The following is a 14745-nucleotide window of genomic DNA, read 5'->3' on the forward strand; positions in this document are numbered from 1 at the left end:
GACGCTAAAGCATTGACTACATCGCTCTGAAGTCTGAATACGCACTGCTGATTGGCTGTTACATCGCTCTGAATACGCACTGCTGATTGGCTTTTTATGTAACCAATCAGATGGTAGGGTGGGCGGGACAATGCTTGCTGCTGAGACAGAGCCACAGAGGCAGAAAGCAGAGCAGCTTGTGAAGACTTCTGCTTCCAAACGCATTCAGTATGCCCGCGTGCCAAACCGAAACCCCGTACCGAAACCGTTCAATACAAATACACGTACCGTTACACCCCTAGTATTCATCTATTTTATACTTTACGTTTATTTCTTACGGTTCTTAAAACAGGGTTAGTATTTTGCAGTTTTAGTTTTACAATGTAATCTGCGCAATTTGTGGTGTTGACGTAAAACACTGAAACACTTTTTTTTAAAGAAGACCAAAAAAACATCTATAAGTAAACAGTTTTATCAGAATATACATGTAGTTTTGTCTACTACCTGCTGATCTGACAAATCCCATTTTATTTTATTTTTTTATGTTCTTGCAAGGACCTTCCCCTTTTGAAGCAGTTAATACTGACCATTTTACTGATTAATTTGCTAAACAACCCAATTAGTGCAAAAGGGTTTCTTCCTTTTACATTTTTGTTCGCAGGCTCTACTGGTTGCTTCTTAAACACTTTATCACAAACTGAACAATAAAGTAACTTTTAAAAATGACTGACAGCGGCAGTGTATTATTAGCATATCATAACATGATCACTGAAGTCCTTTTCGATTTTTGGTTACCTATGAAATGGAAGCAGACATCAATGCACTGCACTGTCAAGTAATATAATATGGAGATGGATTCAATGTGACAGATTCTATTAATAGCCTCAGTGCTTTAATGATGAAATAACTAAGCATTTGATATGGAGGTGCACGCAAGAGTGCTTTACAAAATGTTTATTGGCCGCATGGCATGACACATTCCCATATTGTGCGTCACTTATATAAGCGTTAAAGCTTTAGGGTGGCTCAGTGATTATTGTGCAGAGACCAAACGCGAGCACACAACATCCAGGGATACAAAAATAATATGAGTGTGGTCCAAGTTATTGGTTGGTATTGTTGACTGAAGATTTGCCAAAGAACAGTTATGTTGAGACCACTCAAATATTCAGCCAGGTAAAGCCAAGAAGCACTACTGTGTCTCAGGCTTCCAAAAAAACAAAAATTAGATTTTACTTGGCGTTTCAGAATCTAAAGAAAAAACTTCTATCTTATCCCCCTACACGTCCCCGAGGGGAGCATCTTGTTTCTGCAACATCAAAGCTCTGATAATTAACATTCAAGTAACTGATCAGGATGTTTGAAAAATAATTGATGAACCAGCCAGTGGCCGCACTTATCAGCCAGCATTTAATCACATTTAGAGAACATGGAGCCTTAACGAACCCCCGTCAGGTTTGCTGCAGCTAATTTGTACTACTAAATACTGCCCTTATCCACCCCCCTGCCCTGTTCATTGGATTGTTGGAAGCAAATTAGCGGTACAGAATATTAATAGCATAAATTGGGGAAACTTTGGAAACCGTTTGACAACTTTTACAACACTCTAAAAGAAAGGAATGAAATAATTAGATACATAATGGCAAACTCGGAAGAAGACGGAAACCACATTCCAATTTGAGCTGTGATTGTATGTGTGATAGTTGATTTTTCATGCAGAAACCAACCAGCCAAGGCTGTCATATCCGATTGGAAATGTCAAGTAAGCACGGGGGCTTGACAAAAGATTTCATGGCTGTCTAACATTACACAATCAAGACTGCAGGAATATCAGCCTTCTTGATTAAAAAAGTGCATCAGTGTGCGCAACCGAATGATCGCAAGAAAAGCTTATCGTATACACAACCCGTAATGTAGGGCTGCAAACATTTTGAAGACAAGTTTCATTCACAACTGTACGACGTGAGGAAAACGCCCTCAAAAATCTATCACATTTGGAGTAATTTTTCCGGATATGTATTTCTTTTTAAAAACTATATATATATTCCTTCTAAAATGATAAAACAAAAAACTATCAAATGCTCCAATCCCCCTTTTATGACCTACAAAGATTAAACTTAAAAATGCACAGTGGAAACACAAAAATAACCTTAGAGACACAAATGGAGGAGATCATGGGTCTTTTGTGATTACCTCTCAGTGTGTGACATCCGGCCACAATTGTTCAATTGAGAGGAAGTAAAAGGACTGCCACAGCAAAGATGAAGACAGTGGAGTCCTTCAATGAACCAACCACTAGAATGAACCTGTGATAGAAATACTATCTCATAGTTCATAGTGATTCCTGGTGTCTATGGAAATGTGTCAGAGCTGGTAAAACCGTGCCGAACCCAAATAGACACCTTTCAATGGATGCCATGCCCCCAGAGCCTTGCAGAAAATGAATACATGAATACTTTTTTTTATTATGACGTGGTGACATTCTTCAAATCCCAAATTCACCCGAATAACTGACAGACGTCTCCTACCCGTTGTCAGCTGGTAGAAGGGAAAGCAGGGCTAGAGACGACAGCTTCCTCCTTTCAGGCTGTGTGATGTTGTCCATGCGGTCCACCCACATCTCAATCACATTGCACAACAGCTGGTCAATCTGTTGAATGAAGAGATAGATGGGAAGCAAGGTTTTAATGCCTTTGTTGAATATTAAAGAATGCAAGTCAACAGTCTCGGAAGACTACTAAATTAATTTTGGTGTTTAGTGCTTGGGATTTCTCCAGGTACTTTGGCTACCTGCCACCTTTAAAGACATGCACCTGGGGATAGGCTAATGAGCAACATTAAACCAGTGTGTGAATGTGAGTGTAAATGCTTGTCTGTCTATCTGTTTTTGCCCTGCGATGAGGTGGCGACTTGTCCAGGGTGGATAGATGGATGGGTGAAAAAATACCTTTCCTTACTTTATCTGCTGACAAATAAGAGAAGCAGTGTGGTGTTGGCAACAAATAGATTATTTAGACTGCCTAATATTTCTTTTCATCTACTTCAATTAAAAAAGCCAAACTAAAAACTCTATGTAAAAAAAAATAATCTCCGTATAGTTGGGGCAACAATAATTTCTAAGTTTCAGAATAAAAGAAAAAGAGCATTAACTTAGGGCCCCAAAATGGTACCATTTGCAATTCCATGGCTCATCACTTTGAGCTTGGTTTATGGAATGACTCACTTTTCACAGGCACTTTGAGGCACTGTCTTTAACAGACATTCAAAGAGACTGCTGAGGAGACAGAAATTAAGGGCAGGCACTGAATCTCACCTCCTGGCCACACTCTGAGGCCAATTGAGTGAGCAGTGATGAGAAGAAGCTGGAATTCTGTAGCAGGATGCGGCCCATGATGCCAAAGTAGGTGGACATCACCACAGGGTATATCTGTACAAAGACAAACACACTCAACTATAGAACACACACACATGCACATGTTCTTTAATTACCTAGCAGCTAATTAGAAACCAGAGGACTGACACAGCAGCATGTAGGCCTGCTCTAACCTTTAACTAAGCAGAATGATCAATAAATGGGGTTATTAAAAAAAAAAAAAGAAATTGGCAACACAAACGTGACTTAAAAAAAAGTTATTTATTAGAATGTCTGCTACAAATATGTAAACAACGATTATCTAGCGTGTGTAGATAACTGAAGCTAAGGAAACATGCAAGCACACACAAAACTCACCTCGCCATTCACTATACCTCTGAGGACAGCTGGCAGTAGGGGCTGGAACATGTGAGCTCCAAGTATGGGGCTAACCTTTAAAGCTATTTCTACCACCTGCAGAAACACAGAGGGGAGGAAGTTGAAGGACATGGCAAGCAAGGAGAATTACAGGGAGAAAATTGCAAGGAAGCCTGCTCTATAAATAAATATGGGAAAAAAATAACACAGAGCTGATGATGAAAAAGACAGAAATGTGCTTGGGAAACAATGGCAGGCAAAAGAGGACTTAAGTTAGGAAGAAAATCCTTCCTTGTATTTGGGGCTTGGATATGGGTCAGGTAAAGTTAGTTCATTTAATTCATAGTTAACATACATTACTGAAATACTGCCAGTAAGACTTATGAAATGTTAGTAAGAGTTTTCAGATAATTAGTAGACAAGACCTACTTTTAGTACTTGGACCTGCCCCTCGTTGGTGATGTCCTTCAGCAGAACACAAAACGACTGACACAGTGATTCAGCAAAGTTCTTTGAAAAAAATAAATAAAATCCCAGCATATCATTATCATTGCAGATAGTATGTGAATATGTCTGTTATCTAGGCGATTACGTCACTTTATATATGCTGTGAACATCGGCAATAAATAAATTAATTGTATCTGTCCGTATATCTCACCTGAAGAAATTCCGTCGGAGACAAGAACAGGTAGGCGTTGACGATCTGAAAGCAAGTGCGCAGGTTCTCCAAGCTTAACTCTAAAGACAAAAGATTGGATATTCAAAATGTTAATATGCTACTAGTTAATGGGCCAGACAGCTTATGTTACTATTAGCAATTTAACAGAATATATATATATATATATATATATATATATATATATATATATATATATATATATGTATGTATATACATATATATATATATATATATATATGTATATGTATATGTTAATATATATATACATATATATATGTATATATAAATATATATATATATATATATATATATATAAATACATATATATATCTGTATATATACATATATATATATATAAATACTTTATATATATATATATATATATATAAATATATATATATATATATGCATACATACATACTAGAGCTGCGAATCTTTTGGTGTCCCACAATTCGATTCAATATCGATTCTTGGGGTCGCGATTTGATTATATATCGATTTTTTCGATTCAACGCGATTCTTGATTCAAAAACAATATTTTCCCGATTCAGAACGATTTTGGATTCATTTAATACATAGGACTTGAGCAGGATCCACCCCAGTCTGCTGACATGATAGGAGAGTAGTAGATTTGAAAAAAAAAGCTTTTATAATTGTAAAGGACAATGTTTTATCAACTGATTGCAATAATGTCAATTTGTTTTAACTATTAAACAAACAAAAAATACGACTTATTTTATCTTTGTGAAAACATTGGACACAGTGTGCTGTCAAGCTTATGAGATGCGATGCAAGTGTAAGCCACTGTGACACTATTGTTCTTTTTTTAAAATGTTTATAAATGTCTAATGATAATGTCAATGAGGGATTTTTAATCACTGCTTTGTTGAAATTATAACTAATATTGATACTGTTGTTGATAATATTCATTTTTGGTTCAATACTTTGGGTTTGTTTTGTGTCGTGTTTGTGTCTCCTATAAATTGCTCTTTTTATTGCAGTTCTGAATGTTGCTGGGTCAGGTTTGGTTTTGGAATTGGATTGCATTGTTATGGTATTGCTGTGTATTGTTTTGTTGGATTGATTAAAAAAAAAAAATATATATATATATATATATATACAATAAAAAAAAGAAATCGATTTTTTAAAAATGAGCATAGATTCTGAATCGCACAACATGAGAATCGTGATTCGTATTCGAATCGATTTTTTCCCACACCCCTAATAGATACAGTATTAATATTGCTACTACGGATAATTTGATAAAAAAATTCCCTAAAACAGCCCACTACCTATTATATAGGTTTTTTAAACATAAGATCATTGTCTCCCAAAACGTTGTTAGTTAATGATATCATCAGAGACAACAATCTTAACGTCATCGGTCTCAGCGAAACCTGGCTTAAACCAAACGACTTTTTTGCGCTAAATGAGGCATGTCCTCCTAACTTTACACATGCGCATATTGCCCGTCCCCTTAAAAGGGGTGGGGGGGTCGCACTAATATACAACGAAAACTTTAACCTTAGTCCTAACATAAATAATAAATATAAATCGTTTGAGGTGCTTACTATGAGGTCTGTCACACCGCTGCCTCTACACCTGGCTGTTATCTACCGCGCCCCAGGGCCCTATTCGGACTTTATCAATGAATTCTCAGAGTTCGTTGCTGATCCAGTGACGCACGCCGATAATATAATCATATTGGGGGACTTTAATATCCATATGAATACCCCATCGGACCCACCGTGCGTAGCGCTCCAGACTATAATTGATAGCTGTGGTCTTACACAAATAATAAATGAACCCACGCATCGCAACGGTAATACGATTGACCTAGTGCTTGTCAGGAGTATCACCATTTCCAAAGTTACGATACTCCCTTATACTAAAGTATTGTCCGATCATTACCTTAGAAAATTCGAGGTTCAGACGCATGTTCGTCAAACTAATAATAATAATAATAACTGCTACAGCAGCCGCAACATTAAAACGGCCACAACGACAACGCTTGCTGACCTACTGCCCCCGGTAATGGCACCATTCCCAAAGTATGTGGGCTCTATTTATAACCTCACTAACAACTTTAACGACGCCCTGCGCGAAACCATTGATAACATAGCACCGCTAAAGTTAAAAAAGGCTCCAAATAAGCGTACCCCGTGGTTTACAGAAGAAACTAGAGCTCAGAAATTATTATGTAGAAAGCTGGAACGCAAATGGCGCACGACTAAACTTGAGGTGAACCATCAAGCATGGAGTGATAGTTTAATAACTTATAAACACATGCTTACCTTAGCTAAAGCTAAATATTACTCAAATCTCATCCACCGTAATAAAAACGATCCTAAATTTTTGTTTAGTACGGTAGCATCGCTAACCCAACAAGGGACCCCTTCCAGTAGCTCCACCCACTCAGCTGATGACTTTATGCAATTCTTTAGTAAGAAAATTGAAGTCATTAGAAAGGAGATTAAAGACAATGCGTCCCAGCTACAACTGGGTTATATTAACACGGATACGATTGTATATACGGCGGATACTGCCCTCCAAAATAGTTTCTCTCGTTTTGAGGAAATAACATTAGAGGAATTGTTACAATGTGTAAATGGAATAAAACAAACAACATGTTTACTTGACCCTCTTCCTGGGAAACTGATCAAGGAGCTCTTTGTATTATTAGGTCCCTCAGTGCTAAATATTATAAACTTATCACTTTCCTCGGGCACTGTTCCCCTAACATTTAAAAAAGCGGTTATTCATCCTCTTCTTAAAAGACCTAACCTCGATCCTGACCTCATGGTAAACTACCGACCGGTGTCTCACCTTCCTTTTATTTCAAAAATCCTCGGAAAAATTGTTGCGGAGCAGTTAAATGAACACTTAGCGTCTAACAATCTATGTGAAACCTTTCAATCCGGTTTCAGGGCAAATCACTCTACGGAGACAGCCCTCGCAAAAATGACTAATGATCGACTGCTAAAGATGGATTCTGATGCGTCATCTATGTTGCTGCTCCTCGATCTTAGCGCTGCTTTCGATACCGTCGATCATAATATTTTATTAGAACGTATCAACACACGAATTGGTATGTCAGACTTAACCCTGTCTTGGTTTAACTCTTATCTTACTGATAGGATGCAGTGCGTCTCCCATAACAATGTGACCTCGGACTATGTTAAGGTAACGTCTGGAGTTCCCCAGGGTTCGGTCCTTGGCCCTGCACTCTTCAGCATCTACATGCTGCTGCTAGGTGACATCATACGCAAATACGGTGTTAGCTTTCACTGCTATGCTGATGACCCCCAACTCTACATGCCCCTAAAGCTGACCAACACGCCGGATTGTAGTCAGCTGGAGGCGTGTCTTAATGAAATTAAACAATGGATGTCCGCTAACTTTTTGCAACTCAACGCCAAAAAAACGGAAATGCTGATTATCGGTCCTGCTAGACAACGACCTCTATTTAATAATACAACTCTAACATTTGACAACCAAACAATTAAACAAGGCGACACGGTAAAGAATCTGGGTATTATCTTTGACCCAACTCTCTCCTTTGAGTCACACATTAAAAGCGTTACTAAAACGGCCTTCTTTCATCTCCGTAATATCGCTAAAATTCGCTCCATTCTGTCCACTAAAGACGCTGAGATCATTATCCATGCGTTTGTTACGTCTCGCCTCGACTACTGTAACGTGTTATTTTCGGGTCTTCCCATGTCTAGCATTAAAAGATTACAGTTGGTACAAAATGCGGCTGCTAGCCTTTTGACAAGAACAAGAAAGTTTGATCACATTACGCCTGTACTGGCTCACCTGCACTGGCTTCCTGTGCACCTAAGATGTGACTTTAAGGTTTTATTACTTACGTATAAAATACTACACGGTCTAGCTCCATCCTATCTTGCCGATTGTATTGTACCATATGTCCCGGCAAGAAATCTGCGTTCAAAGGACTCCGGCTTATTAGTGATTCCCAAAGCCCAAAAAAAGTCTGCGGGCTATAGAGCGTTTTCCGTTCGGGCTCCAGTACTCTGGAATGCCCTCCCGGTAACAGTTCGAGATGCCACCTCAGTAGAAGCATTTAAGTCTCACCTTAAAACTCATTTGTATACTCTAGCCTTTAAATAGACTCCCTTTTTAGACCAGTTGATCTGCCGTTTCTTTTCTTTTTCTCCTATGTCCCACTCTCCCTTGTGGAGGGGGTCCGGTCCGATCCGGTGGCCATGTACTGCTTGCCTGTGTATCGGCTGGGGACATCTCTGCGCTGCTGATCCGCCTCCGCTTGGGATGGTTTCCTGCTGGCTCTGCTGTGAACGGGACTCTCGCTGCTGTGTTGGATCCGCTTTGAACTGGACTCTCGCGACTGTGTTGTATCCATTATGGATTGAACTTTCACAGTATCATGTTAGACACGCTCGACATCCATTGCTTTCCTCCTCTCCAAGGTTCTCATAGTCATCATTGTCACCGACGTCCCACTGGGTGTGAGTTTTCCTTGCCCTTATGTGGGCCTACCGAGGATGTCGTAGTGGTTCGTGTTGTGGTTTGTGCAGCCCTTGGAGACACTAGTGATTTAGGGCTATATAAGTAAACATTGATTGATTGATTGATATATATATAGGGTTTCCCCCAGCTTGAAACCAACATCTGGTGGTGGGGGCGTGGCTATGGGTGTGGTCAATGTGACGTATAATTAGTATAATTGTTGATGATGCATGCATATATATATTTTAATGCTGAAAATAATTCACATACATTTAAAAAATATTATTGTAAAAAGTAACAGGCTGTACACCAGTTGCAGCTGCTGATCTTTCAAGTAGGGCAAGCTATTTTTTCAGCTAGTCTTTAAACACAAGTATATTCTTCATTAACATACATACATACATACATACATACATACATACATACATACATACATATATATATATATATATATATATATATATATATATATATATATATATATATATATATATATATATAACACTAGATTTTATAAAGAAAACGTCATTTAAAAAGCTGTAAATAGCTCCATATTAACAGGAACAACAGAATGAACGTTGAAAAATGCTTCGGCAGTGTTTTATATTTCAGGATTGCTGATTCGCTTATTTAGCAGTTAGTCAAAAAGGGATTTAGCCCAGACAGTGCAATCAATCATCACGCGGAAGCCCGGCGACCCTCTTTCAAACACTATTCTTCATTTGCAGGACCAAGTCGAGTATTTATCTAATGATTGTCTTGTTTGACGCCGCCACTGTCATCGATGAAAAAAGTTGCGCCAACAGTCACCCAAGTAGCTGATTCCAAATCAAAAGTTAAACGCATTCTAACGCATTTAGTCAATGCGTTAGAATGCCTTTAACACATTCTAACGCATGTTAGAATGTGTTAAAAAGTAGTCCAAAATTATTTGCCTCCTTTTTTTATATTTTAGGGGAAGCTGAACTTCTCTTGCAGTCTTTAGCAATTGCCACTGCTGTATATCTGGCATCACACGTTAGCCCAAGGCGGGAAAGAGAAATTGGCAAGTCAGATCCATCACTTCTAGACAAGGATTGGCTCTAAGGCAGTGGTTCTTAACCTTGTTGGAGGTACCGAACCCCGAAAGTTTCATATGCGCATTCACCGAACACTTCTGTAGTGAAAAATAAAACTTTTTTTCCTAATTTAATGATGTTACTATATTAAAGAAATACTAATGAAGATATATTTTACAAACAGAAAGTTACAGGAATGTACACACGATCCAATGTTTACATCTCATTGTGCAACATGTGAATGTTTTAGTGGGACCTAAATGCGATAACTGAAAGGGGTACAAATTATTTCCAACCCCACCTTGTACAGAACTCATGAAAAACAATGTGTTTTTTTTTTTGTCATTGTAAGTGTGCCAAAACATTTATATTAGAAAATAATCTCATGGAAATGATTGCTGTCATTTGATTATAATTATAAAACATTGAACTTATTTAGTCAGGATTGGACCGAGGCTCCGTCGAACCCCTGTTAGTAGTGTGTAAACGAATAAAATATTTTATTGCAATTAATCTTTTTTTTTTCATACACACACGCGCGCGCACTCACATACATATGCACGAAAAGATGGGAATCAAAAACCAGTTCTTGTTCAGAACCAACAAGAACCGGTTACCATTGTATTAATTCCTTATCGATGCTTCTGGGTGGGGATGACGTCATTCGCAACGCGCATGATGTGTAGTGATGTCAGATTTAATGATGGCGATGCCTAGTCCAAAAACACATTTTACAAGAAAAGATTGCAACATCGCTACTTCTAATAGTTATAAAGCTGCTTTTTTTTATAAAGAGAAGGACATACGAGCAATATGCTGAAACATTTGAACACACCGCATGCAACAATTATCAATGTTTTGAACTGCTTTGGTATCATCCCTGGCAGCATGTCATCTGAGTAAAACAACTCACCGCTTATCATGTTAGCGATATTATTTGTCAAAATGAAAATTGAAATGAATGCCTTCTCATTTAGATGAGCATGACAAGAAACATATTCTGACTGGCTCAAATGTGGGCAGTTCCTGCTCCAGTTCATGTCCTCCGCTAGACGAATGTCACCAAGCAGTGTCTAAGTTTGTGGTTTATTTATTTACTCCTGATTTTTGGTAGTTTAATGTTCAATTGTAGTAAGCAAAAAGTTGCATGTTTTCCTCCCAAGAGATTTGCTCTCAGTCATTACAGTATTATACAGGTGAAATAAAAAACCTGAATATGATGTACAAGTCAATTTATGACAGCAATTAACTTCAAATGTGAAACAAACATGCAAAGTGAGGTATGTCAAGCCTTTATTAGAATTTTGATGATCTTGGCTTACACTTTTTGAAACCCCAAATTTTCAGAGATTTTCAATTCAAGGTTTTTATAAACTGTAAGCTACAATTACCAAAATAGTAACTAATAAAAGCTTGATATATCTCACTTTCCATATAATAAGTTAATATCATATGTTACTAAATGATACATTCCTATGTAATTTCCACACTGTTTTGTGAAATTCTACAGAACAATATGTTGTTCTCCTATTCTACAAATGTGTCTTCACTATAGGCTTTCTAAAGTAAAGTTACCTCTAAACTAAACAAAATTGAGGCTAATTCAACCTCTTTTTTCTAATACGAATCGATAAGAGAAGTGTTAAGGAACCTAATCGTTAAGCATAATCGAAGAGTGGAGTTGGACCTTTTCAATTACCATCACATATGTGTATGTATGTGTGTAAATATATATATATATATATTATATATATATATATATATATTTTTTTTTTTGTCTATATTTTTCACAATTACTAATTAATTATATTGAATAAAAAAATTAATATTTAATTGAACTGCTCGTCAGTCTGAGGAATTGGTCTGGTGTTAAAGCTGTATCATCCACATGCGCAAGTACACAAAAGCAGTCCAAGAAAAGCAACAAACAAATTGCAGTCATGTTGTTGTTACAATAAGCTATACATTACCTGATAGCTCATAGAAGCTAGTTAAATCGCTATCATTAGTTGGAAACACACAAAGATATTGTGAAACGTCATTACGTACTAAAAGCCTTAAGAGGGCAGGATATAATGCTTAAAACACATTGGAAAGTTTAAAAGCTGCAAACAGCCCCTTCAAGGTTTGATAAATCAGACTGCTGATACATGGTGCATTTGCATGGAAAAGCAGAGAGCATGCACTCCTGTAGTTTTGTTAGCAGGTAACAAAACTACTGCCTTAACATGCTTTACTTCACCCATTAACAAGTTTTCTACATACAGTGGTACCTTAAAATCCAAAGTCAATCATGAACTAAACTATGACCACTGACTTGAGACCACTGCAAGACTACGGCATACCACACTGGAGCTGTTTAGTAACCAGGATGCAGGCCTTCAGCTCTCTAATAACTAGCTTCAATTTATGTATTTCTTCAGCAATATTCAAACCATCACCATCCGTTCCTAACTTCTAAGTCCTTACAGACAAGAGAGACAAGGTTAAACCTTTTTTTTATAGGTAGACAACAGGTTTTTGCATCAACAACCATAGCCATCTCTATATAAAAAACATGACAATGACAAAGTGACTCAGTGAGAAGGAAAAAATGGAAAATTCTGTAGGAGGACCTCTCCTAATTACACGGACATGCACGATGCAAACGACTGAACTCAGCATCTTCACGCTTACATGGCTACAAAGATACCGTTCGTCTATCAGCAGCAATGTGAGAAGCAATATTACCAATGACTTCATTTAAATTATTAAACATACTCCTGCCTTTGCAGCATCCTTAGGCAAGCTAAACATTTTTTCTACTTTCTAGTTGCCTAACCTTAGCCGTTGAAATAGCTAGCATTCAGAAGCTCACCTTCCATATTTGTCACATTTGTATTTATCTTGTAAATGCAGATAAAACTAAACAGGGGAGTTAGCGAACAACAACGAAAAATGTCCAACAGAGACATTAGTCTTAGTACAGCAGATTATCAAACACATCAGTCAAAGCTGGCATGACCAATATTCCAGTGACCCACCTCAAAAAAGTAGTTTTTGTGGGAGCAAGACCTCACTACGGCACGTATGCATCATAAACAGAGGCATTGTACAGAAATGCTCAAGAGAGCTTTCTTTGGAATTAATGTTGTCATTTCTCCTACTGCATGTCAGAACAGCAAAATAAGGCTGCTAGGAAAATTATACCATTTATATTCTGTGTGCATTACCTGAGACTAACATTACTGTGGGGAAAATGAGCTTAAAGCATAATGGCTAAAACACTGGCAGACTTGTAAATGCTTTTGTTAGGTCCACTAAAATTTACAAGGGAAAAGGGACAAAATGTATATCAACTACGTGCATCAGCAATACACATGAAGGAGAAATAGATACAGCAAAATGTCAGACACACAAATGTTTTATTTTGCCATCAGGGAGGTACACCCAAAGCGCATGTACAATGTATGTAAATATGGTTAGCTAACTCTTACATGTTGAATTAAAAAAAAACTTTGAGAGCACAGGCTTCAGCAAAGGGGTATTTCCTAATAGTAAAAAATTATTATTATTATTATATTTTTTTTTTAAATCCAGGTGATCCAGATCACCCTGAAAATATATTTGTTTCTTTTTCCATTTCTAACATTTCCTGAAAGATTCATCAACATCTGCCCATAACATTTTGAGCTATGTTGCTATTTGTCTAAAGCGGAATTAAATAAATAGGGCTGCAACATTTTTTGAAAAAAACTAATCCCAATTTTTCTGTCTAAATTTGTATTTGCAATTCGATTTGCGATTTTTATACTATATACATAAAAATGCATAAAATGCAAATAACGAGTGAAAGAGGACTTGTTACTTTTAGACTGTCAACATATTCTTGTCTCAAGGTAAAACATTAATTTATTCACAATATACTCCATAAGTAATAACATAAAAAATATAATAATAGTGAAGTAAGTTGCATTTCATATGATGAGAAAAATACAATTATTAAATTCTGAATGTTTATCATGGTTCTCCTCCTTTGAACTTTGTAAACACTTTACGTTTGAAGAGTTTCTTGAATTGGACAATATTAGTACATTGTTTGAGTTCTTTGCTTAATCCATTCAATAATATATTTTTACATACTGTTGTACATACTTACAAATGTTTAAAATTTTTCTCTAAAGTTATTGTATGTCTTCTCTTTTATGGAGAAGAATTGTTGTACATTGTTGGGTAGCAGGTTATAGTTTGCTTTGTGCATAATTTAGCTGTTTGCAAATTCACTATGTTGTGGAATATCAGTATTTTCAATTAAATAAATAAAGGGTTTGAATGTTCCCTAAATCGAACATCATGTGTTATTCTAACTGATCTTTTTTGTGATGCGGTCAATGAATGAAGCCTACTTTTGTAGTTATTTCCCCATATTTCTGCACAATAACTCAGATATAGTAACACTTAGGAGCAGTAGAGAATATGGAGTGATTTTTGGTCGAATGCATATTTAGTTTTATTCATTGTTGATGTGTTTCTTTCCACCTTATGTTGTTTATTTTCATATGAAATTTCAAGTTAATTTTATCATCAATCATTATTACCTAGAAATTTGGTTTCATTTAGTCTTTCAATTTCTATTCCGTCTCTTTGTATTTGTGTGTGATTTTCCCTTCTACTGTTACCAAATAGCATTAATATAGTTAACTGAGATTTGAGGACAGTCTTTTTTTTGTCAAATTATCTTTTTAATTTTTTCATTTCTTCTGTTATTATTTGTATTAATTTCTGTGTGTTCTCTCCTGAACCTGTTGTATTGTCCGCGAATAATAGTA

The 14745-nt window shown here is 36.8% G+C and overlaps 1 protein-coding gene across 2 annotated transcripts in view; it reads right to left on the minus strand.

The window, feature by feature from the left end:
- The window catches only part of ipo11 (importin 11), a 240467-nt gene that overhangs the window by 50918 nt on the left and 174804 nt on the right, over nt 1-14745 (minus strand). For both annotated transcript variants that reach the window (XM_061900443.1, XM_061900433.1), the window contains 5 exons: nt 4368-4447; nt 4139-4219; nt 3710-3805; nt 3293-3406; nt 2508-2629 (listed from right to left, as the gene is read on the minus strand). In XM_061900443.1, coding sequence (XP_061756427.1) covers nt 2508-2629; nt 3293-3406; nt 3710-3805; nt 4139-4219; nt 4368-4447 — 493 coding nt within the window. The remainder of the gene's footprint in view (nt 1-2507; nt 2630-3292; nt 3407-3709; nt 3806-4138; nt 4220-4367; nt 4448-14745) is intronic.

Source organism: Nerophis ophidion, linkage group LG01 (assembly GCF_033978795.1).
Source record: "Nerophis ophidion isolate RoL-2023_Sa linkage group LG01, RoL_Noph_v1.0, whole genome shotgun sequence".
NCBI lineage: Eukaryota > Metazoa > Chordata > Actinopteri > Syngnathiformes > Syngnathidae > Nerophis > Nerophis ophidion.